A 25,714-nucleotide genomic window follows, 5' to 3' on the forward strand; every position below is an offset into this window, starting at 1 on the left:
AACTTCCTGATCAAGCTCTTTATTGCTTGTCCAGTCAGGGAGCCTTTGTTATATATAACTAGAGTGTCAGGTTTCCCAGCATTCCGAATGCTGACTCAGAGCTTGTAACACTCTATGAATTTAAATAGAGCTTGTAAATAAAAGGGAATCTAGTGAAGGGATACCGGCCTCTACTGACTTATTTCACAAATCTTCGCTTGCAGACCTTTTATTTTGCCTAATTCATCCTTGAAGATGCTTTCACATTTCTCATCAGTTCAAGCAATCCTCCTTCCCGCACTTGGAAAATATCAGTCCAATTTAACTTGATTTCCTTAAGGCCAATCGTTGCTGAGAACGCTTGGTCCTTCACCTGTCACTACAATTACTGGGAGTTGGGCACACTGGTGCCCATACTTTACTTTGCAATGTCCACTATTTTTATCACTTCTCCAGTATACTCCAGTTAACTTGGCCACAGTAGTCCTCAAATTCAATGGTTGAACTCCTTCTCTCAAGTACCAATATTCATGCTCACCCATCACAGTGGCTGATGACCCTGTATCAACTTCCATCTTAAGGAGCTTCCCATTTACCTGGAGGATTGCAGTAATAGGGGTCATCTTGCCCGCCTTTATGGTAAACAGGAAGTGAATATTTAAATTATTAGTGCTAGACTCTTCCACATTGTATACTGGTGATACAGTTTTACTCGGCTACTTGGTAGACTTGACTTGGCTCTGCACTATGCCTTAAGTGGCCTCTCCAATGACAAAAAAACCAGCCCCCTTATACCTGCAGAATTCAGGGCAGTGGTTACCTCAACATCAGCAACATTCCATTTCAAGTTATTGCCTCTTTATTGCCTCTTCGAAGTCTGCTTGCTTTTGTTGTGGCTGAACCCATTTCCTGACTCGCAGCTGTTTCTTTGGTTTTGGCACCACTGCTGATGGCAGGTTCCGGCCCAAACTGGTGGATGCCACCAGTTTGCAAGCTTTGTAACTCTTATGTACCTTTTTCAGCATTTTCCATTGTCTGTGCTATTTCCATTGTTTAAAATTTATAGTTTAAGCATAATAAGGAGTCTCACAACACCAGGTTAAAGTCCAACAGGTTTATTTGGAATCACGAGCTTTCAGAGTGCTGCTCCTCCACCAGGTGAGTGACCGATATCCCTTTATCAGCTACAATGAGCAACACTTGCTCAGGTAGATACTGCAAGGCACTCCGGATTTTTGCAGATGATACAAAAATTGTGGGAGTAGTGGATAGTGAGCAGGAATGTCAGAGGATACAGCAAGATATAAATTGGCAGGAGACCTGAGCTGAAAGGTGGCAGATGGAATTTAACCCAGAGAAATGCGAGGTGATGCGATTTGGAAGGTCTACTGCAGAATGAAAGTATACAGTAAATGGTAGAATACAGAGGGATCTAGTAGTGCAGATCCACAGTTCCCTGAAGGTGGCAACTCAGGTGGACAAGGTGGTCAAAAAGTCATATGACGTGCTGATCTTCATCAGTTGGGGCGTTGAGTATAGGAATTGGAAAATCATGTTGCAGCTGTAGGTTCTGAAGTAAGAACAAAGAACAGTACAGCATAGTTACAGGCCCTTCGGCCCACCAAGTCTGCACCAACACAGATGCGTCTCTAATATCTAATATTTTCTTGCCTCTACGTGGTCCATATCCCTATATTCCCTACCTATTCATGTATCTATCCAGATGCCTCTTGAACGTTGTTATAGAATCAGCTCCAACTACCTCCTCCGGCAGCATATTCCAGGCATTCACCGCCATTAGTGTGATAAACCTGCCCCTTACATCTTTTTTAAATTTTCCCCCTCTCACTCTCAACTTATGCCCCTGAGTAATTGACCCTTTGACTCTGGGAAAAGACTCTGACTATCCACTCCATCCAAGCCTGTCATAATCTTGTAAACCTCTTTCAGATTCCCCCCCCCTCATCCTCCAACACTCCAATGAAAACATTCCAAGTTTGTTCAACTTTTCTACATAGTCCATAACCTTCAGTGGCAATGTCCTGGTAAATCTCTTCTGCACCCTTTCCAACGCATCATCCTTCCAGTAGTGTGGCGACCAGAATTGTACACAATACTCCAAATACAGCTGCAACATAAGAACATAAGAACATAAGAAATAGGAGCAGGAGTAGGCCATCTAGCCCCTCGAGCCTGCCCCGCCATTCAATAAGATCATGGCTGATCTGACGTGGATCAGTACCACTTACCCGCCTGATCCCCATAACCCTTAATTCCCTTACCGATCAGGAATCCATCCATCCGCGCTTTAAACATATTCAGCGAGGTAGCCTCCACCACCTCAGTGGGCAGAGAATTCCAGAGATTCACCACCCTCTGGGAGAAGAAGTTCCTCCTCAACTCTGTCTTAAACCGACCCCCCTTTATTTTGAGGCTGTGTCCTCTAGTTTTAACTTCCTTACTAAGTGGAAAGAATCTCTCCGCCTCCACCCCATCCAGCCCCCGCATTATCTTATAAGTCTCCATAAGATCCCCCCTCATCCTTCTAAACTCCAACGAGTACAAACCCAATCTCCTCAGCCTCTCCTCATAATCCAAACCCCTCATCTCCGGTATCAACCTGGTGAACCTTCTCTGCACTCCCTCCAATGCCAATATATCCTTCCTCATATAAGGGGACCAATACTGCACACAGTATTCCAGCTGCGGCCTCACCAATGCCCTGTACAGGTGCATCAAGACATCCCTGCTTTTATATTCTATCCCCCTCGCAATATAGGCCAACATCCCATTTGCCTTCTTGATCACCTGTTGTACCTGCAGACTGGGCTTTTGCGTCTCATGCACAAGGACCCCCAGGTCCCTTTGCACGGTAGCATGTTTTAATTTGTTTCCATTGAGATAGTAATCCCATTTGTTATTATTTCCTCCAAAGTGTATAACCTCGCATTTATCAACGTTATACTCCATTTGCCATATCCTCGCCCACTCACTCAGCCTGTCCAAATCTCTCTGCAGATCTTCTCCGTCCTCCACACGATTCACTTTTCCACTTATCTTTGTGTCGTCTGCAAACTTCGTTACCCTACACTCCGTCCCCTCCTCCAGATCATCTATATAAATGGTAAACAGTTGCGGCCCGAGTACCGATCCCTGCGGCACGCCACTAGTTACCTTCCTCCAACCGGGAAAACACCCATTTATTCCGACTCTTTGCTTCCTGTCGGATAGCCAGTCCCCAATCCACTTTAACACACTACCCCCAACTCCGTGTGCCCTAATCTTCTTCAGCAGCCTTTTATGGGGCACCTTATCAAACGCCTTTTGGAAATCCAAAAACACCGCATCCACCGGTTCTCCTCCATCAACCGCCCTCGTCACATCTTCATAAAAATCCAACATGTTCGTCAAGCACGACTTTCCCCTCATGAATCCATGCTGCGTCTGATTGATCGAACCATTTCTATCCAGGTGCCCTGCTATCTCCTCTTTAATAATGGATTCCAGCATTTTCCCTACTACAGACGTTAAGCTGACCGGCCTATAGTTACCCGCCTTTTGTCTCCTTCCTTTTTTAAACAGCGGCGTAACATTAGCCGTTTTCCAATCAACCGGCACTACCCCAGAATGCAACGAGTTTTGATAAATAATCACTAACGCATCCACTATTACCTCTGACATTTCTTTCAATACCCTGGGATGCATTCCATCCGGACACCCGGGGACTTGTCCACCTTCAGTCCCATTAGTCTACCCAGCACTGCCTCTCTGGTAACATTAATCGTATTAAGTATTTCTCCTGCTGCCAACCCTCTATCGTTAATATTTGGCAAACTATTTGTGTCCTCCACCGTGAAGACCGACACAAAAAACGTATTTAAAGACTCAGCCATATCCTCATTTCCCACTATTAACTCCCCCCTCTCGTCCTCCAAGGGTCCAACATTCACTCTAGCCACTCTATTCCTTTTTATATATTTATAAAAACTTTTACTATCATTTTTTATATTAATTGCTAGCCTAGCTTCATAGTCTATCCTTCCTTTCTTTATCGCTTTCTTAGTCTCTCTTTGTTGTTTCTTAAATTTTTCCCAATCACTTGTTTCTCCACTATTTTTGGCCACTCTGTACGCAGCTGTTTTTATTTTAATACTCTCCTTTATTTCCTTCGTTATCCACGGCTGGTTCTCCCTTTTCTTACAATCCTTGTTTTTTGCTGGAATATACTTTTGCTGAGAACTGAAAAGGATCTCCTTAAAAATCCTCCACTGTTCCTCAGCTATCCTACCTGCCAGCCTGCTCTCCCAGTCTACCTTAGCCAATTCATCCCTCATCCTATCATATTTCCCTCTGTTCAAACAGAGGACACTGATTTTCCAATTCCTATACTCAACGCCCCAACTGATGAAGATCAGCACGTCATATGACTTTTTGACCACCTTGTCCACCTGAGTTGCCACCTTCAGGGAACTGTGGATCTGCACTACTAGATCCCTCTGTATTCTACCATTTACTGTATACTTTCATTCTGCAGTAGACCTTCCAAATCGCATCACCTCGCATTTCTCTGGGTTAAATTCCATCTGCCACCTTTCAGCTCAGGTCTCCTGCCAATTTATATCTTGCTGTATCCTCTGACATTCCTGCTCACTATCCACTACTCCCACAATTTTTGTATCATCTGCAAATTTACTAATCAGACTACCTACATCTTCCTCCAAATCATTTATATATATTAGATGCCCCAGCACTGATCCTTATGGAACACCGCTTATCACAGACCTCCAGTTCGAAAAGTACCCTTCCACTGCTACTCTCTGCTTTCTATGCCCAAGCCAGTTTTGTTTCCATCTTACCAGCTCACCTCAAATCCCATATGACTTCACCTTCTGTATCAGCCTGCCATGAGGAACCTTATCGAAGGCTTTACTAAAGTCCATGTATACAACATCCACTGCCTTGTCCTGGTCAATTTTTGTCACTTCCTCAAAGAACTCAATCACGTTTGTGAGACACGACCTCCCTTTCACAAAACCATGCTGCCTATCGCTAATAAGCCTATTCTCTTCCAGATATGAGTACATCCTGTCCCTAAGAATCTCCTCCAATAATTTCCTCATCGCTGATGTAAGGCTCACAGGCCTGTAATTTCCCAGATTGTCTCTTCTGCCCTTCTTAAACAGAGGAACAATGTTAGCTACTCTCCAATCCTCTGGTACCTCGCCCATGACTAAAGAGGATACAAAGATTTTGGCCGAGGCCTCAGCAATTTCTTCCCTTGTCTCTCTCAGTATTCTGGGATAAACCCCATCTGGCCCTGGGGACTTTTCCACCTTGGTGTTTTTCAAAACCTCCAATACCTCCTCCCTTTTCATCTCAACATGGCCTAGAATGTCAACATCCTCCTTTCTACACTAACCATCCATATCCTTCTCCTTTGTGAATACTGATGCTCGGTACTCATTAAGGACCTCACCCACCTCATCTGGTTCCACACACAATTTCCCTCCACTATCCTTGAGTGAACCTACCCTTTCCTTATCTACCCTCTTCCTCCTTATATACGCATAAAAAGCCTTGGGATTCTCCTTAATCCTGCCTACCAAGGACATTTCATGGCCTCTTTTTGCCCTCCTAAGTCCCTGTTTAAGCTCCTTCCTGCTATCTTTGTATTCCTCAGAAGCCTTATCCGTTTTCAATTTCCTGAAATTTATGTGTGCCTTTTTCTTTTTCACTAAGCTCACCATCTCTCTTGTCCTCCAGGGTTCCCAAATCTTGCCATCTTTATCCTTAATTTTTACAGGGACATACTTGTCCTGAATTGCTAACAACTGACTTTTAAAAGACTCCCATATACCCTCAAACAGCCGCCCCAGTCTACATTCACAAGCTCTTGCCGAATACTGTTGTAGTTAGCCTTCCCCCAGTCCAGTACTTTCCACTCTGGGACTATTTCTATCCTTTTCTACAAGAGGTTTTGTGGGTGGAACTAAGAAATAAGAAGGGGATGGTGATCTTATTGGGGTTGTACTATAGGCTCCCAAATAGTCAACGGGAATTAGAAGAACAAATATGCAGAGAGATTGGGGGGACTTACAGGAGTAATCAGGTTGTCATTGTAGGGGATTTTAATTTTCCTAACATAGACTGGGACTGCCATAGTGTTAAGGGCTTAGATGGGGTGGAATTTGTTAAATGTGTTCAGGAAGGTTTCCTCAGGCAATGTGTGGAGGGTCCTACTAAGGAAAGGGCAAAACTTGACCTAGTCTTGGGAAATAGGGCAGGGCAAGTGACTGAGTTGACAGTAGGGGACCACTTTGGGACCAGTGACCATGGGGGCGATTCTCCCGAAAGTGCTGAATTGGTGGGAAAACTGTTCTAAATCCCGAATGTTTAGTCAGTTCGGCTCCTCGCCCAAATCTCCATACTCTGCACTGCAGAGGTCCCAGTCGTGAATATCATTAAACACCTGGGGGGGGGGGGTCCTATTCGCACTGGAGTTTGACAGTTCTGGGACTCTGTGCATGCGCAGTGGTCCCGATCTGTCAGGCTCCCCATTTGTTGGCAAGCCCGGGACCACCGCAGTGCTGCCCCTCCAGCCACCCCCCCACCCCGATCACGGCCCTACAGCAATTCCCAGGCCAGTCCCGAACCCCCCCACCCCCGCCGCCCCGGAGCGCCCCGATGCACAACCCACCCCCTCCAGCAGTGGCGTTCCGCCCCCCCCCCCCCCACCCCCCGGCAGACCAACCCCCCAGCCCTCCCTCCATCCCAGACCAATCCTGTCTCAGAATGGCATCGGGACCCCCCCCACCCCCATCAATCGCCCCTATGTCCTGCCCACAACAGGCCCTGCCCCTTTGGCACTGCCTGATACCCCCTGGGCATGGGCACTTTCCCCCTTGGGCAATGCCAGGGGGCACAGGCTGGCACTGGCAAGGTCCCCATGCCTAGGATTCTCGATAATGAACTGCTAAGCATATTTAAAACATATTTTTAAAAGATTTAAATTATTTACCTGCCATCCCGCCTGTTTCCAGCGTGTCTGACCGGCAACTGTTCGCCAGCTCTGGGTAACGCGCATGCATTCCCGGCGCATGCGCAAATCCCTGTTCAAGGCCAGCGACGTGCATCTTCCACCACAACCCGACAGAAAAGTTGCGGGTCGTGATAGGAGAATCGTGGCCCATAGTTCTATTAATTTTAAAATAGTTATGGAAAGGGACAACGTTGGTCCACCGGTGCAAGTTCTGAATTGGGGCAAGGCGAATTTTGATGGAATTAGACAGCACCTTGCAGGGGTTGATTGGAGTAGCTTGTTTGAGGGCAAAGGGACCTCCGGGAAGTGTGAGGCCTTTAAAAGTGAAATAGCTAGAGTTCAGGGTCAATATGTTTCTTTAGGGTGAAGGGCAAGGCTAGCAGGAATAGGGAACCCTGGATGACAAAACATATTGAGGTTTAGGCCAGGTTAAAAGGAGGCATGGCTCAGGTACAAGCAGCTGAAATCAAGGGATTCCCTGGAGGTTTACAGGGGATACAGGAGTGTATTCAAGAAGCAAATAAGGAGGGCAAAAAGGGAACACGGGGTAGCTTTGGCTGTGAGGATTAAGCTGAATTCAAAGGGATTCTTTAAGTATATTAAAGCAAAAAGAATAAGTAGAGAGAGAATAGGACCCCCCAACAACCAAAGTGTACACATGTGTGCAACCGCAACAGATGGCCGAGGTTCTCAATGAATATTTCTCCTGTGTTTACCGTGGAAAAAGGCATGAAAACTTGGAAACCTGGGAGTTAGTGGCGATATATTGAGGACAGTTCGCATTACAGTAGAGGTGATGGACTTATTAGAATTATGAAGGTGGATAAATCTCCTGGCTCTGACCAGGTATATCCAAAAGCACTGCATGAGGCTAGAGAAGAAATTGCAGGAGCCCTGGCTGAGATATTTGCGATGTGGAGATGCCGGCGTTGGACTGGGGTAAACACAGTAAGAAGTTTAACAACACCAGGTTAAAGTCCAACAGGTTTATTTTGTAGCAAAAGCATGTAGCTTTTGCTACAAAATAAACCTGTTGGACTTTAACCTGGTGTTGTTAAACTTCTTACTGAGATATTTGCATCATTGTTAGCCACGGGTGAGGTACCAGAAGACTGGAGGGTACCAAATGTTGTGCCCTCATTTAAGAAGGGCTGCAAAGAAAAACCTGGGAATTATAGACTGGTAAGCCTAATATCTGTGATGGATAAGTTACCAGAGAGGATTCTGAGGGATAAGATATACAGGCATTTGGAATGACAGGATTTGATTAGGAGTAGTCAGCATGGCTTTGTGCATGGGAGATCATGCCTTACAAATAGTGACCAGGAAGGTTGATGAGGGCAGGGCAGTAGACATAGTCTATATGGACTTCAGTAAGGCCTTTGATAAAATTCCACATGGTAGGCTGCTCTGGAAGGTTAGATCACATGGAATCCAGGGAGAACTGGCAAATTGGACATACAATTGGCTTGATGGTAGAAAGCAGAGGATAATGGTGGAAGGATGCTTGTCGGATTGGAGGCCTGTGACTAGTGGTGTACCTCAGGGATCAGTGCTGGGCCCATCGCTGTTTGTTATCTATATCAACGATTTGAATGAAAGTGTACAAGGCATGATCAGTAAGTTTGCAGATAACACTAAAATTGGTGGTATTATAAACGGTGAGGATGGTTATCAAAAATTGCAGCAGGATATTCATCAGCTGAGGAAGTGGGCCAAGAAACGGCAAATGGAATTCAATACAGATAAGCGTGAGATGTTGCATTTTTAAAATCAAATCAAGGTAGGACTTTCATGGTGAATGGTAGGACCTTAGGGAGTATCGTGGAACAGAGGGACCTTGGAGTTCACGTGCAGTTTTTTAAAGGTGGAGTCACAGGTAGATGGGGCAGTGAAGAAGGCTTTTGGCATGCTGGCCTTCATCAGTCAGGGCATTGAGTATAGAAGTTGGGAACTTATGTTGCAGTTGTACAGGACGTTGGTGAGGCCGCACTTGGAGTACTGTGTTGTTTTGGTCGCCTTGCTATAGGAAGGATGTTATTAAACTGGAGAGGGTGCCATGATGTTGAGATGCCGGCATTGGACGCAGGTGGGCATAGTAAGAAATCTCACAACACCAGGTTAAAGTCCACCAGGTTTATTTGGAATTACAAGCTTTCAAACTGCTACTCCTTCATCAGGTGAAGGAGCCTGATGAAGAAGTGGTGCTCTGAAAGCTCGTGATTCCAAATAAACCTATTGGACTTTAACCTGGAGTTGTGAGACTTCTTACTGGACAGAGTGCAGGAGAGATTTACAAGGATGTTGCCAGGACTCAAGGGACTGAGTTATACGGAGAGATTGGGCAGGCTAGGACTTTGCTATGCCTTGGAGCATAGAAGACTGAGGCGTGATCTTATTGAGGTGTATAAGATCATGAGAGGCATGGAATGGGTGAATGCACTGTCTTCTTCCCAGGGTTGGGGAATCAAGAACTATAGGGCATAGGTTTAAGTTAAGAGGGGAAACAATTAATGGGAACCCAAGGAGCAACTTTTTTTACAGAGGGTGGTACATATGTGGAATGAGCTGCCGGAGGAAGTGCTCGAGGCAGGGACATTGACAACATTTAAAAAGGCATGTGGACGGATACATGGAAAGGTTTAGAGGAATATGGGCCAAATGCAGGCAAATGAGATTAGCTTAGAAACATAGAAACACTACAGCACAAACAGGCCCTTCGGCCCACAAGTTGTGCCGAACACATCCCTGCCTTCTAGACTTACCTATAACCCTCCATCCTATTAAGCTCCATGTACTCATCCAGGAGTCTCTTAAAAGGCCCTATTGAGTTTGCCTCCACCACCACTGACGGCAGCCGATTCCACTCGCCCACCACCCTGTGTGTGAAAAACTTACCCCTAACATCTCCCCTGTACCTACCCCCCAGCACCTTAAACCTGTGTCCTCTTGTAGCAAACATTTCCACTCTGGGAAAAAGCCTCTGAGAGTCCACCCGATCTATGCCTCTCAACATCTTATACACCTCTATTAGGTCTCCTCTCATCCTTCGTCTCTCCAAGGAGAAAAGACCGAGCTCCCTCAGCCTATCCTCATAAGGCATGCCACTCAATCCAGGCAACATCCTTGTAAATCTCCTCTGCACCCTTTCAATCTTTTCCACATCCTTCCTATAGTGAGGCGACCAGAACTGAGCACAGTACTCCAAGTGGGGTCTGACGAGGGTCTTATATCGCTGCATCATTATCCCCGGACTCCTAAACTCAATCCCTCGATTGATAAAGGCCAGCACACCATATGCCTTAACCACCTCCTCCACCTGCGGGGCCGATTTTAGAGTCCTATGGGCCCGGACCCCAAGGTCCTTCTGATCCTCTACAGTACTAAGAGTCTTTCCCTTTATATTGTACTCCTTCATCCCATTTGACCTACCAAAATGGACCACGACGCACTTAGATGAACATTTTGGTTGGCATGGAACAATTTGGTCCAGAGGACCTGTCTCCGTGCCATAGATTCTATGAAATATCCTAAAATATCGCCTGTCCAGGCTCATTTCCCAAAACAAAGCTAAGATAGCTCCTTCCCGAGTTGGATTATCTACATATTGCCTCAAGAAGCACTCTTTGACGCACTGAAAAAACTCTGCCCTGTCCAAGCCCCTAGCACTAAAGGAATCCCAGTCTATGTTGGGGAAATTAAAGTCACCCATCACAACAACCCTGTTGTTTTCACATCTTCCCATAACCTGCTGACATATCTGTTCCTCCACTTCGCGCTGGCTGTTGGTAGGTCTGTTGTACAGCCCCAACAGTGTGACTGCACCGCTCCTGTTCCTGAATTCTACCCATATGGCCTCACTGCATGATCCCACCAAGGTGTCCTCCCTCTGTATAGCTGTGACATTCTCCCTAATCAGTAAAGCAACACCCCACCTCTTTTGTCACCCTCTCTATCTCACCTGAAGCATCTAAATCCTGGAATGCTAAGCTGCCAGTACTCCCTTTCTTTCATCCATGTCTACGTAATTGCCACATCATAGTTTTATGTAGTAATCCAAGCTTTAAGTTCATCCGCCTTACATGTCATGCTCCCTGTGTTAAAGCAAACACACCTCAGACCATCTGTCCTGTCAGGTTTTGTACACTCTCCCTGTGTTTTATTTCTCTTAGCCTTACTGGACCCATTCACTGAGTTCTCCAGTCTCTGTACTCTGGCACTTTTTTGATTTTCGTCTTTGGTTTCTCTGCCTTTCCCTTTTCCCCTTACTGCCTTTTGTTTCTGTCCCCAACTTGCTTCTCTCTGACTTCCTGCATCGGCTTTTATCCCCCTGCCACATTAATGAATATTTTAATATGCCCAAAAAGAGCATCAGTCAGCAGCTTGACACAGCTCATGTAGCTGACTGAAAGACTCCGCAAAGATCACCCACTGCACCTTGGAACAATCCAGAGGCATAAATGTTGGGGGCGATTCTCCCAGCCGGGGGACATCAGCAGGGGCCTGCAGCGGGACTCATGCCCGGCATTCAGCCGATTGCAAGTCTCCAAGGCAATATTTTAAAACGTAATCAGCCCCGCACCAGAAATCGGCGTGAGGTTGATTATAATATTGAGATTGCCATTTCAATATCATTAGTGAGCGCAGCACGGTAGTAGCCGGGCTCGTTAGTGTCAACCACCAGTGGGGATTAAAGCTGGTCCCCATGAACAGGAACCAGGCATGATCACCCTGCTGGTGGGGACAGAGGCCATTGAGGCCCCCCCCCGACAGGTCGGTGCAAGGTGGTGCCCCATGGGCAGTGCCGGCCTGACACCCTGGCACAGTGCACCCAAGGGGGAATGATCGGTGGTGGTGGGGGGAACTCCCTGCGCAAGTAGTTTGAACGATGCCTCTACACCCTGGCAGCTTAGTAGTGGTATCTTCCACAGGGGTATGATCCCTGCTGTCCCTCATGAACCTGTGCCTGTGCCTCTGCTTGCGACCACCAGGCTTCCTCCCTCTTTGTTCCCTGTCCTCCTCAGAGGAGGATGTGCCCCTGCTGAGTAAGTAACATCCATCATGGGTTTGTATTTGGGGCTGAAGTATGCACAAACAATGTCATGGAGAACCAAACCTTCAATGCCAGAGAGAACAATGTCCAAAGAGTTCCAGGCTATACTGAGCCCAACACAGAAATCACTCTTTCAAAGCCACAAAGCACTAACTCAATTCTCCTTGAAACTCCCAACTCCTCATCCAGCATTTGCTCTTTTGTCCTTTGGATTCAAGAGTGGAATAAAATGTTGAAAAGCCTCCTGCCCATGTTTCCTGTGCGCTGAGCTTGAAATTGCATGCAGCACATAAAATCTCGGTCAACTGGGGATTTAATCCACTCCAAGAGCTGGATGATTGTCAGTGGCCACACAGCCAGCCGATCTATGCCCAACCACTGAAATATCGCACGATTACGCAATGATATCGGGTTGTTCGCCAGATTTCACCAGCTGCTATTTAACTCTCAGGTCAGGTGCATGTGCGGCGTGCAGACGTAGAATTCTACCCATCCAGATAGAAGTTGCGCTCTGGGTCAAACAGGGCGGCACAGTGGCTAGCACAGCTGCCTTACAGCACCAGGGACCCAGGTTCAATTCCGGCCTTGGGTGATTGTCTGTGTGGAGTTTGTACTTTCTCCCCATGTCTGCGTGGATTTCCTCCAGGTGCTCTGGTTTCCTCCCACAGTCCAAAGATGTGCAGGTTAGGTTTATTGGCTATGTTAAATTGACCCTAGTGTCAAGGGGATTAACAGGGTAAATGTTTAGGGTTACGGGAATAGGGCCTGGGTGGGATTGTGGTCGGTACAGACTTGATGGGCCAAATGGCCTCCTTCTGTACTGTAGGGATTCTATGGACTGCCAGCCTGTGGACAATCTGGTTCAACCTCACAGTGACTGGGAAGTGGGGCTGAATGCATGGCAATGGTGGGGATCAAAGACAACGGCTTCAATCTTCCAAAGGTTGAATTGGGTTCAATTATAGCTGGTCCATAACTGAGTTAAACAACCTAACAACACAAAACAGACTGGTGGTTATGAGAGTTGTATGTGTTCAGTGCTCATGTCAAACCTGGGGTGGGATTGTCCGTCCGCACTCGCCCCAAAATTGGAAAATCTCGCCTGAGGTCAACGGACCTTTCCATGGTCCGCCCCTTGTCCAGTAGCATTCCTGTGGCAGCCGGGACAGGAAAATTCACCCCAATATGGCGTATTTTCAGATGATTTTGGCAGAGGGAAGTATATAGATGGGAAAGCTGAGGGAGCCAAGGCATTCTTGAGGCATTCCAGATTTAAAAGGAGGGAACACGTTGCTATGTGTCTGAACCTAATGTCAACCAGCTACCCAGTTGGTGACATTGGGTCAACTCTGTACCATCTGCGATGATCTGATTAAAATCCAGGTTAAATGTATCTTCATGTCATTCTTTCCTTCCATCTTGTCCACGTCCCACAGTGCCCAAGTGCTGACATTCAGTGTAATAGATCTTGTAATGTAATTGCTAATGGTTTGAAGGGTTATGGGGAGAAGGCAGGAAAATGGGGATGAGGAGTTCATCAGCCATGATCGAACGGCAGAGCGGACTCGATGGGCCAAATGGCCTAATTCTGTTCCTATATCTTATGAACTGATGAAGATCTTTTCTTCCACTAATGGAATTGACCACTCGGGGTTTATTTGCTTTATTGGACAGAAAAAACACATCTTGGAATAAACTCTAATGAAGTGTGATTAATACCAGAGTGGCCACCACATTCATACTCACCTGTCAAACTGAATATCCTGCTCTTTTCACCAATGTTTTTTTCTCCAAAGCTTCCTTCCTTTGCATTACTGTGCCACAATTTCTGAACTCTCCCACACACCTCTCTCTCCGCTCCCACACATGATTCCCGCCCTGCCTCCCCGCGGCTGCTTCAGCTGTTTCCATCCGCTCCCCCATTTTCTTTCCTTCTTTCTCCCCCTCGTTCCCAGCCACCTCAGAGTTTCTCCACACCGCTCCACGGCCATTTTCTGCTGCCGCCAACACGACGACCCCAAAGAGAGAGAGAGGAGAGCGGCACCTTCCGCTCGAGCCGCTCGCGCGCCCTGCTCGCTCCTAACGGCTTTCTGCCGGTAGCCGGCACTACCTCTGCGCCTGCGCACCGCGAAAAGCGGTGCCCAAGGGCCACCCGCCTCGCACGAGCCTTTTGGCCAGGACAGCGCGCGCTAAAGGCTTTCGGCTGATACTGTTTCTGCACCTGCGCAGCGCGAACAGCAGCGCCTGCCCGCGAGGCTTTCGGCCGGCACTGCGTCTGCGCATCGCGGGGCCACCAGCCTCCGCGAGACTTTCGGCCGGCACTGCGTCTGCGCATCGCGGGGCCACCAGCCTCCGCGAGACTTTCGGCCGGCACTGCGTCTACGCACCGCGGGGCCACCAGCCTCCGCGAGGCTTTCGGCCGGCACTGCGTCTACGCACCGCGGGGCTACAGGTTTTCATTTTTATTTCTGAAAATATACTGTAGCCTAACTCATTTGATTGGATTTATTGTGATAAAATACGTAGCCATCAGCCGTGCCTCAATAGGTACATGTAGTTAAACTTTGGAAAAGTTTTGCTATTTTGTTTTCCATTCTTAGCAGTGATTCAGTCGGTCGAGGTCCAAAGTAGCACCTAGGCCTCTGAATCACAAGGTTAGCAGGAGTTTACACCTTCAGCTGTTGTGCAGTGTCGGAGGAGTACTGCATTGGCCGAGGTGCTGGCTTTTGGGTGAGATATTAAACCAAGGGTCCTTGTTCCTGCTCAGGTAGATGTAAAAAAAAATTCTCATGGCGCTATTTACAAGGAGAGCCTGGTCACTAAGGGAGGTGGCGGCGGCGTGGTATTATCACTGAACAGTGAACTAGATGCAAAATATCTGTTCAATTTATTGGCTATTTCCTTATTTTCCCAGTGTCTGTGGTGTATTTGGTAGCAGGGGCAGAGAATTTAGTCAGAGGCAATATGTCAGAAATCCTGTTGCAATTCTCCAGTCATGATGTGGAGATGCCGGCGTTGGACTGGGGTAAACACAGTAAGAAGTCTAACACCAGGTTAAAGTCCAACAGGTTTATTTGGTAGCAAAAGCCACTAGCTTTTGGAACAGGCTGTCCCTTCCTCAGGTAGGTGGGTGGAAGTTGTTAGACTTCTTACTGCAATTCTCCAGTGGCAGGTCACTCTTCCCACTGACCGGTGGCACAAATTCTATTTGCATCTCATGAATGCCCATTAAAACAGCTGCCCACTAGAATCCCATCAGGTCTTTCAATCTTGCATCATACCAGCTAGAAATTACATTGGTGTCAAACCCGCTGGCTAAAGATTGACATGCTGCAAGACGACCCTCAGTTTGCTAAAGACTTCGAGACGAGTGCAATATGCAAAGCCTACCTACCATAGTGCTGCACGGTTTCTGATGCACTATACACCTGCCTTCTGGGGCATGCCAATTCCTGCCCTTCATTTCCTTGCCATGTTGGTCTTTATGGACAGCACTATGCTGCTGGACCCATGGACCCCCACGTGTCACCAATGCATCAATACAGCACCTGGAGTTGCAGAGTACCCCCTGTGCCACAACCAGACCTGTGTCAATCTGGGCAGCATTGAGCTATGAGCTCATGCAGTCAACACAACAAAGGGCCAAAGTTCAAAGGCTGGAATGAGAGGCGAGGGTGTGGGATCAAGGCAAGTAGATACAGGTATGGAGGCAGTGTAAGGAGGGTTGTGCAAGGAGATGGCGGGGGGAGGGGGGGGTTGGAAAAGTGCAAATACTAGGGCAATGTGCAAGGATGAGTGTGGGCACAGCTCACTATAGTAGCAAGAGAAGGTAGACGAAGAGGATGAGCAAGGGAAGGCAGAGGGAAGACCGAGAGGAGGGAAGCTGGATCCTAACAAAGCTGCATGCCACACAAACAAAGGCATCTACGGATTAGCATGTGTATTACTGGAAGAGTATGCACGCAGTCTGCAGATTATAGGGTGGATGCGTGTTAGTGTGGTACATTAGAGAATGTTTAACACAAACATTAAACAGGGCAAAGCAGTACTTTGTCCATAGTTTTTTGTAAATGGAAACGTTGTCAAGGCTCCCATTTAAGTTCAGAGGCTGTCAGATAGGAGTCAGAGTGTGCAGACATTCCTGCTGCAAAATGGAAAGAAGTCACAGATGATAGGCAGTAAAGGGGCGACGTGGACCTCGGTCTAAAGTCAGAGATTGGCGACAAGGCTGATGTGTAGCAGCAGCAATCTTTGGCCTCTTTTTAGGTCAAACCAAATAAACTCAGATTAAGTCAGGACAACACAATTAAAAAAGCATGGTGTATCTGAGAGTCACCTCCATGGTATGGATCTAATCACCTCATTCTCTAGTTCTTGCTGGGACTTCCCTGGACCACAGGCTAAGCCAGCAGTGGGCCCTTCTTCTCTTCCTCAGTTGAATCACGATTATCAAAAAGGCAGCATTGAGCGCAGGCTCCATTCTCCAATCCCCCTTCTCCCTGTGGAATGATAAATGCAATGGATTAATAATAGGCAAATATATTAGATGTCCCATTTGCAAATAGAAAGCTACCGTTATGCCTTAGAACTGTGCCAGCACTATTAGCTTATCGTTGGTTCAGCCTGTAATTATGGCGCAAACTCAGATCCAGATGACCAAGATTCCAATCCTAATATTTGACAACTTAATGCCACAGAGGTCAGAAGAGCTCTGGATGTTCGGCACCTTTCTAAAAGTACTCCAGCTATCTCTGATCTGGTTTACTGATTAAACTCAAATTGCATTTCACCAATGACTAGAAGCCCTTTGACCTGTTATCTATGCCAATTGCAGAAAATTCATTAGCTTTCATTGAATCTATGTTTCATTAAAAGTTTGCCTTCAATGTCCATCTTTGCTATTAATACTCAAATGGAGTACCCGTTTGGTGAAGCCAGTAACTTCTGTAGTCTCTTGTTAAAGCACACCAAAGGGCATTGGCTCCAACAGCACCTTCTTGAGGAAGACTTTTAGCTCTGGCTCTATTTCAATAAGAAGTCTCACAACACCAGGTTAAAGTCCAACAGGTTTATTTGGTAGCAAATACAATAAGCTTTCGGAGCACAGCTCCTTCGTCAGATGGAATGACTCCATCTGACGAAGGAGCTGTGCTCCGAAAGCTTATGGTATTTGCTACCAAATAAACCTGTTGGACTTTAACCTGGTGTTGTGAGACTTCTTACTGTGCTTACCCCAATCCAACGCCGGCATCTCCACATCATGACTACCATCTATTTCAATGTCATGGCTCTAAACAGTTTGAGGGTGCCTCCAGAGCGCCCTTTAGTTCAGCTGTGAGATTGCCTCCCACAGCCTCAGAGCCTTACCATACAGATCCGTCTCCAGTTTCCATTTCAAACTGCACAGTTACTTTGAGCTTTCAAGATGGTGCTGCCGCATTTTTAATTCAAGACCAGCTACACCACATGTCGATTCTTGGTGAGGTCTCTCCCATTTTCCTGGAATCTCACCATGTGCAGGCAGACTTTCTTCCAATTATTCACCAGCCTTTCCCAGTAACCCTAGATCTCATTGCCATTGTGATAGACGTGCCAATCTTCCCTCCAAACCCATCACTGCTGATGTCCCCATGCCCCAGTTGGATTTCACCCCTCCCCCTTGAGGTTGTATACTGTTACAAAGAGCAACCCCCCGCCCCATACGCACCACCCTTCAACTAGTTTTCCCCATTTGCAGACTGCAGACCCAGACAAGCCCATCATCACTGACCTGTAAGACAATGAACATACACTGCATACCAAACTGCGTCCATCGACTCCCACGTCTCCTTCATCCTTCCCATTGCCTTCTGGTCACATTGCTAGTCTCTGTTTCAGAGTGGAACCTTGCCCGAGCTGCTGCAGTGGTGTAGGGAGGTACTGATCATGACCAGACCAACCGTGTACCCACAACAATGTGGCATCATACTACCATTTCCAAGAAACCAGTGCTTTTGCTCTCACCTCGAAGTCACAAGTGAAATGAGGACACAGCTACACACATTTCCTGATCTTTTAAGGCAATAGCATACCATTAGACCACACAATCCCTACAGTGCAGAAAAAGGCCATTCAGCCAATCAAATCTGCACCAACTCTCCGCAAGAGCATCCCACCCAGGCTCTCCCCGCCACCCTATCCCTGTGTATTTACCATAGTTAATCCACCTAATGTACACATCTTCGGGCTGTGGGGTGGAACTGAAGTGCTGAGGAAACCCACATAGACACAGAACATGCTGAAATCAAACCTAGGTCCCTGGTTCTGTGAAGCAGCAGTACTAAGCACTTGGAACATGACTAGTAAACCCTGAGCCCCAAGGTAATGCTCTGGGATCCAGGTTGCAATCCCATCCCACCACTGCAGATGGTGGAAATTGAATTCAATAAAACATCTGGAATTAAAATTCTAATAATGACCAAGAAACCATTGTTGATTGGGATGGGAAATCTGCCATTCTTACCTGGTCTGGCTGACATGCAACTCCAGATCTACAACAATCTGGTCAACCCTGAAAAAAATCAAGGAAGCCACTCAGTGCAGGGGCAAATAGAGATGGGCAATAAAACATGATTCCAGAGCATCCAGGAATGTATGAATATGGATCAGTGGGAAACCTGACTGAGCACCCCAATATGAAAGTGGAGGGGGAGAAAATTCCAAACTGATTTCCCATTAGTGGAAATTAAATATTGGCTTTTCTTTACAGATATGCACGTCAGTAAAATTATCTTCTTTCTACAATAGACACATGAACTTTATCAGTGTCAATGAAACTTTACGAATTAGCATCAATGGAAACTTCTTGTACAAAAACATGCATTTGTGCAACATTAAAATAAACCAAGGCAACATGTGGAGCGTTCACAGACAAGAAGCAAAAAACACTCAAACCAGAAGGAGACACCATTTTCTACCCTCTGGAAACTTTGAAGTCATCCAAAACTCTGCTACCCCTTTTCCTAATCTGCACCAAGTCTCATTCACCCATCACCGTTGTGCTCACTGACCTATATTAGCTCCGTTAAGCAACGCCTCGATTTTAAAATTCTCATTGTTCAAAATCCTTCCATGACCTTATCCCTCCGCATTTCTCTCTCCCCTCGAATCTCACACCCCTCCAAGATACCTGGGCTCTTAAACAACCCAACATTTAATGGTTTCGCCAATGTCAAATCAAATCAAATCAAACATTGTCAATGTTCTCAGCCCTGAGCTGTAAATTTCCACCCTGAACATCTGTGCGCTCAACCTCTCAGGTCCTCCCTAAACGTAGGCCAGAATATTCTGGCCGTTCACAACCCACCACCACTGCAAATGAGGATGTAGAACTTGGCACTCAGCCAAATCTGTTTACTACAGCAGGCCTGGAGAACCCCACCAGCGTGAACAGTAGGAAATGTCCAGCTCTTATCGTTTGATCAAGCTTTTGGTCATCTGCTGTGACATCTCCTTGCATATCCGAGTGTCAATTTTGTTTAATCAGACTTCTGTAAGGAACCTTGGGAACATCTTACTATATTAAAGGTGCTGTATAAATGCAAGTTGTCAGATAAGTGACTGAAGCTTGATCGGAGTTCGATTGATAGGAGCATCTTATAAGGTGGAAGTGAATCGCAAAATTTGAGTTGGAGGCACAGTTGTCGTGACGTGGCAGTGGAAATGGGCAAATAAAATGAGGGAGTCAGATGGAGAAAATGCAGCCAGAGATTTGTACAGCAGAATTTGCACAAGTCAATGCAGATTGTTATGCATGGGGGTAGAGGAGTAAACTCAACTTGGTGCCAGCCATGCCACAAGCAGAGATTGGAGTGAGCTTAAATTTATCAGAAGTGGGAGATGGAAGGCAGGTCAGAAGAACATTGGAGCAGTAGCATGGATAAAGGTTTCAGCAGAAGACAAACTGATGCAGGGGTGAAAATAGATGATATTAGTAAGTAGGTAGTTTTATGAGGAGGATATAGAATTCAAAGATTCTCATGTTCAAACAGTACACAGTACGCTGAGTGTGGTTCAACCCCAGACAGCGGTCAGGAAATGAGCCAGAATTTGAGATAATGGAGCTAGTATTGAGATCAAGATGGGCGGAATTCTCCAGCTGTTCACACCAGCAGGATCCAGCCGCAGTGAACGGAGAGCTAGTTGAGCTCCAAATTCTCGGTCTCCTCTGTCAGCAGCAAATGGACGGAGAATTCCAGCCAATGACTTAGATCTTTAAATGTTGAACGGAAAAAATCTCAGCTGAATCTCGGATGGAATGTTGATCAAACAGCCTGATAATACAAATACGTTTGAAGGGATGTTTGTGGAGCTTTCTCCTCCAGTCAGTTGTTTAATTGCCCACCATTGGTCAAAGATGATGTGGCAGGAATGCAGAGCTTGGACCCGATCTGTTGTTGTGGAATCGTTTAGTTCCATCTATTGTATATTGATTCTGCTGTTTAGCATACATGTAATCAGTCATGTGTTGTAGCTTCACCAGGTTAACGTTAATTTTTAGGTATGCCTGGTGCTAAATCTATAGCAAAGCGAGTATAATTGTATTCTTAAGTTTTCTTTTACCATAGAAGAAAATCAAGTAGCTTAATAGCCAAAGAAAAAACTACAGAAAGAAAATTTACAACAAAAGGCTACAAATTAATGAACTGCATTAAGATTCACTTTTTCCTGTCTGCAAATTCAGCATTGCTTAAAACTTAACTCAAAACCCAACACAAAAATGGAGATTTCAACAATTGGTTCAGAACCTGTAGTTTTCAAAGGATGAAACTGCTACAGTGCATGAAAACTTTATTTAAATTTGTTTAATTACTGCAACGGTGCATCAGTTAATATATAGCAATACAGAACATATCTGAAGTCAAAAGTGCATTAACTATCAACCTCTAGCAACCACATCGAGTTTCATCAGATCAGCATTTCATTTGTTAATGATAAATAGAGTTGAGAAAGCTGAATGGTTTGATGATCGTTATAGTTAACTTAATACACGAGGGGATAGATAATACAGTCAACTTCCTTTCCAGATGCAAAGCTCGTGTCAAACTGTGAATAGATTAGAAGTTCACACACTGACCCAATAATCTAAATGAGAACATGATAGAAAACATAGGTGCTCCAGAAAAAAAGCATTCAAAAATGCCAAGTTTATTACAGAAGAAACTTTACTAAATCTTAAACTGTGTTAAAAAGTTACTTCAAAAGAATCCCAAACATTGCATTAAACAGATTTGAAGGTCATGCAAAAACATGTGGTAATAAATATCAACAACCTTATAAATACTATACATTTAGCATCATTAAAACTGCCCAACTGAATATAAACAAATTCTGGAAAATCTGAAATCATCTGCTAAAATTTGTACAAGAGTGCTTCAGTCTCGTTTAAAAGACAACTCAAATCCTTTCAATGTGTGAAGTAGAGAAAATAGCAGACGTGTAAATGATTGCTTAATTCAATATATTAAAGAATACTGAGCAAATTAGCAGATTAAATGAATTGCTGCAAATGATAGTTTGAAGATGGAAATTCATCTATTGCTGGAATTGCTCAACACATCTGATTATGGCTGGGATTTTCCAGCCCTCCAGTGGTGGAGGCATCTCACCATTGGTTGCCAGCAGGATCTTCCGGTCCTGCCAACGTTGACAGCATTTTGTATGACCCACCCATCTCGCCTCCCGGAAACCCACCGGTGCGGAGGGTCACCTTCAGCGGGACCAGAAGATCTCATCAGCAAGAAGAGCTGGAAAATCCTGCCGCATGAATTGAAACTTCCAGAAATGGACAGGTTCAGAAATTGAGACAACCATGCAAATTATATTCAAAATTTCCTTATTTTAGAATTGCAATTTCTTTTGGAAAAGATTGTTAATTTTGTACCATTTTTCACCAAACAGCCATTTCAAGATAATCTGAAAGAGCACACAGGATAGCAACCGTCAGCATTATATGCTACCAAATAAAATTCAACAGAATATTGGCAGAGAAAAGCTCCCTCTCTTAATAATGCAACTCTCATCTCAAACCTACAAGGATGAATTTATGCCAAAGTCAGGTCTATTTTCCTTCACTCACCAAACATTCTTGTAGCTGGGATTGACTACTTGATACCAGACAAGGTACTTTTTCACGGTTCACGAGGAACTTGGCTAGGATTTCACAAAATTCAAAGTCAGGAGAGGCGACGTTCCAAGAAGAATTGGAACCAAGGATTCAGAAGTGAAAGGTTCCCATTTCACCTTAAAACAAAAAAATCTCTGGACAGTGGGTTTTGTTGTATGAAAATATCAACAATACCTTCAAACAAGTGATTGCTGGGTTCCCAGATGTTAACATTCCAAACTTCCATCAGCTTTACCATTGACTTGACCTCACTCGAGTTGATTTTACTAAACTGTTCAACACATCAAATGCCTAATTCTGCAGTGAAGGAATAACAAGCCAGATTATAATCACACCAACTCTTAGAAGCGATTATGTATTATTTTTTAAATTTTTATTCATGGGATCTGGGTATCGCTGGTTAAGCCAGCATTTATTGCCCATCCCCAAGTGTATTATCTACAGAAGTTCACAAATTCAGACTAAATCATGATAGGAGAGCAACATTATTTTGAGATTTTAAAAAATGAAAAGAATTGAACTTTAATTTAAATTTGGTCAGGGTTCAGCTTCTGATATTAGTCTGTCATTCACTTGCCCTACTAGTTAGCTGGCAATGCACACACTGAATGAGCTAAATTTTCTTTGCTCAACAATCTTTTACTTGAATTTTAAAAGCAAGAGCTGAAAACAAGTTGATCAGGTGAGATACGAGCAGGCTTATGTAAAGAATAAGCATTAGGTAGCTAACTGGTCTGTTTCTGAAAAGAATTTTAAAAAGAGCTGTACATAATTTGGCCCATAGCCTTAAATGAGTGTATTATAGTGGTGTTTATAGTATTTTCCAGCACTGTTATGGTAAAGGATTAAAACCATGGCATGAAGGCAAGAGTGCTGTGCAAGCTATTTCAAAATGGTAGCCTGAAAATATTAGCGCATTTTCAAGCCAGCAATATAAATTGATGAGACAAAAGGGTGAACGAATCATGTCTCTAGTCAGTTGAATACAACTTAATGCTCATTTCCAAAAATTAAAGCAAACTTTTTCCACAAAATGTGCCTGAAGGTAGGATCTTTGTTTTCTCATTTCAAGATAAAATACCCCCAAGTGGAATGTGAATTATTCTTGCAGTTCTCAAAATTAACATAGTAAGCATCTTTGACCTTAACTTGGATCTCCATCGAGATCAAACTGTTTCTTGCAGGTTTCTATAGTTTATACTGCATATTAGAAATAAATACCTAGAATGAACATAAGAAATATCTAAAACTCAATATGTTCAAATACTCAAACACAATTACATCGAAAATTAGTTTTACTCATGCATTTTTGAACAGCTGTACAAGTTCTGGGTTCACAGTCAAAACATTTTCGAAATTTAAACACACTATAGTCTTTGCACTTTTATTTGATAACAAAGTAAACTATTTTCTTGAAATGCAAATTGTTTGGACCAGCCTCCTTTACAGCGCTCAATTTTAAGCAAATCACCCCCTTGATTACCTCATGCTTTTTAAAGCATTTACATTCCCACTTATGTACATGCAAACCTTAATCGTTCAATCAAGTCATTTCTGATGCATGGCCCATGACTGATTGCACCAATGCAGTTAGTGGATACAAAAATGTACATTACAGTTAATTCTACATGATAAATTTCACTGGAGTTAGTTACATCACAAAACATATTAACATTCGTTGTCCTATGCAGGGTTCCCCTTCTAGTTACACCAACCCCAAATATGATTCGCAAAGCCTCATTTCTTTGGTGGTTTCTGATCGTCTAAACTTAATTCATAAATGGGGAAAGGGCTGGACAATAGTTGGATCTGAGGTCTTAAGCGTTGGAAAATGAAACCTATTTATTTATCAATGACTATGCTAAAAGACCAACAAAAATATTTTAAATAATCTAATGTTAGGTTCTGTGGAATCCCAAGATGAGCAAGCTAAAACTGGAAAATATTCAGAAATAAGGATGCCTGTAATACGCATTCCAAAAAACTCGCTCTCTTTAGTCCAATATACCCAAGAAATACTACAAGGGGGAAAGCATCATACCACAAACTTCTTCATACGTGCATGTCATAAATTCATAAATGTTAAAAATGCAATTCAGTTCTCAGTAAGTTACAATGTCACTAACCAGCTCTAGACACTTTCCTCAACAATACAAGTTCTACTCACAGAACACATTCCTAACACAGCCAGCCAAATAGTCAGTTTAATTTACAAATCAAAACACAAATGAACCACTGACGGACTTCCCTTCACTTGGGTTGAATTCCAGCTGCAGTTTTCTCTGCACATAACCTGCTTCTAATTGAAAAAGACCAATTCTTTATTCTTAAATTCAGTAACTGAAGTGTTGCCTTCATTCAAAAATAAAGGCTGATTTCTGGCTTTTAAAAAAAATTAAATTAGTTCCCCAAAACCCACTTGAATTACTGGATTTAAACACAATATAGATAGTCATTCAAAACAACTGTGGCTTCCTCTCCTTAACCCACTTCCTCAACACCCTCCACCAATTTTACAATCTTATTTTCAATTGTTTGTTATATTGCCTGTATAGGTCATCACGATTGGTACACTAAAAGCTACAAACTTTCCTTACTTAAATCAAGTTATAGTGTAATTCACAATTCTTACACACTTACGAGGTTAATTTATTTTCACTGATTTGCAAACCATGTACGCTATTCAGGTTCACTTGAGATTAAATAGATGCAGAACTAGAATTTAGTAAATTTACTGTTAGTTCTGTTGCTTTAAACAACTTGAGTTGGTTTAATTTCAGAGGCAAAATACCTCAATTCATAATTATCTCAAAGTGTACAAGTGGTGTTTTGCAGCAGTGTCAACCTCACTCTTCCATAAAGAAATTTGTATTAATTTTTAAATTTACATGATTAATCTTCTGCTTTGGAAAGGTGAACGCTAAACTCATTGGAGGATATAAGTAAAAGGGAATATCAAATGTGTAGATGAACCTGCTGCAAGAAGCAACTGATAGTGAATGCACTGATGGCCACAGTGAAGCTGTTACATTCACATTTGCCCATCCATGCAAACATGCTTATTCACAGGAGTGGCATTACAACTGTATCAGTCAAAAGGAATATTCCTTAACCTAGACTACACAATAAAGGAAAGATGGCTTCAGGTTAGTTCTTCGCTGTACTTGGAGCACTCTTCCTTGTTTGCTGACATCTCACTCTCTGGTACTCCCAATGATGGTCATGAGGAACATAAAGATATTGATAATATCGGTATAAAGGTTGAGTGCTGCAAAAACGTATTCCTCCGGACTGATAACCAGCTGTTTGTTGCCCAGGATCATCTGCGTGTCAATGGCCAAAAACTGCAGAAGAATTAAGAGCACACAATTAGATTGGACAGCTAATCTCCTTTAAACGTTTGTTCATCACTCTGCAACCACTGTCATAACATTCAAAGCAATGGGCCAAGTGTTGGAAAGTGACATTGGCGGAGTTT

At 44.3% G+C, this 25,714-nt stretch overlaps 1 protein-coding gene across 3 annotated transcripts in view; it reads right to left on the reverse strand.

Moving 5' to 3' along the window:
• Nucleotides 1–15,132: 15,132 nt before the first annotated feature.
• The window catches only part of LOC144504900 (protein lifeguard 1-like), a 63,021-nt gene continuing 52,439 nt past the window's right edge, over nt 15,133–25,714 (reverse strand). The window contains exons 7-9 of one of the 3 annotated variants that reach the window (XR_013499714.1): nt 25,350–25,580; nt 18,574–18,621; nt 15,133–16,570 (exon numbers count right to left, since the gene is read on the reverse strand). Coding sequence is in view for 1 of the 3 variants with exons in the window: in XM_078230652.1 (XP_078086778.1) it covers nt 25,431–25,580 (150 nt within the window). In the remaining 2 variants the exon portion in view is untranslated. Of the gene's footprint in view, nt 16,571–18,573; nt 18,622–20,883; nt 25,581–25,714 lie in introns of those variants that run through there. The other 2 variants (XR_013499711.1, XM_078230652.1) reach the window with 2 other exon arrangements.

Source organism: Mustelus asterias, chromosome 2 (assembly GCF_964213995.1).
Source record: "Mustelus asterias chromosome 2, sMusAst1.hap1.1, whole genome shotgun sequence".
NCBI lineage: Eukaryota > Metazoa > Chordata > Chondrichthyes > Carcharhiniformes > Triakidae > Mustelus > Mustelus asterias.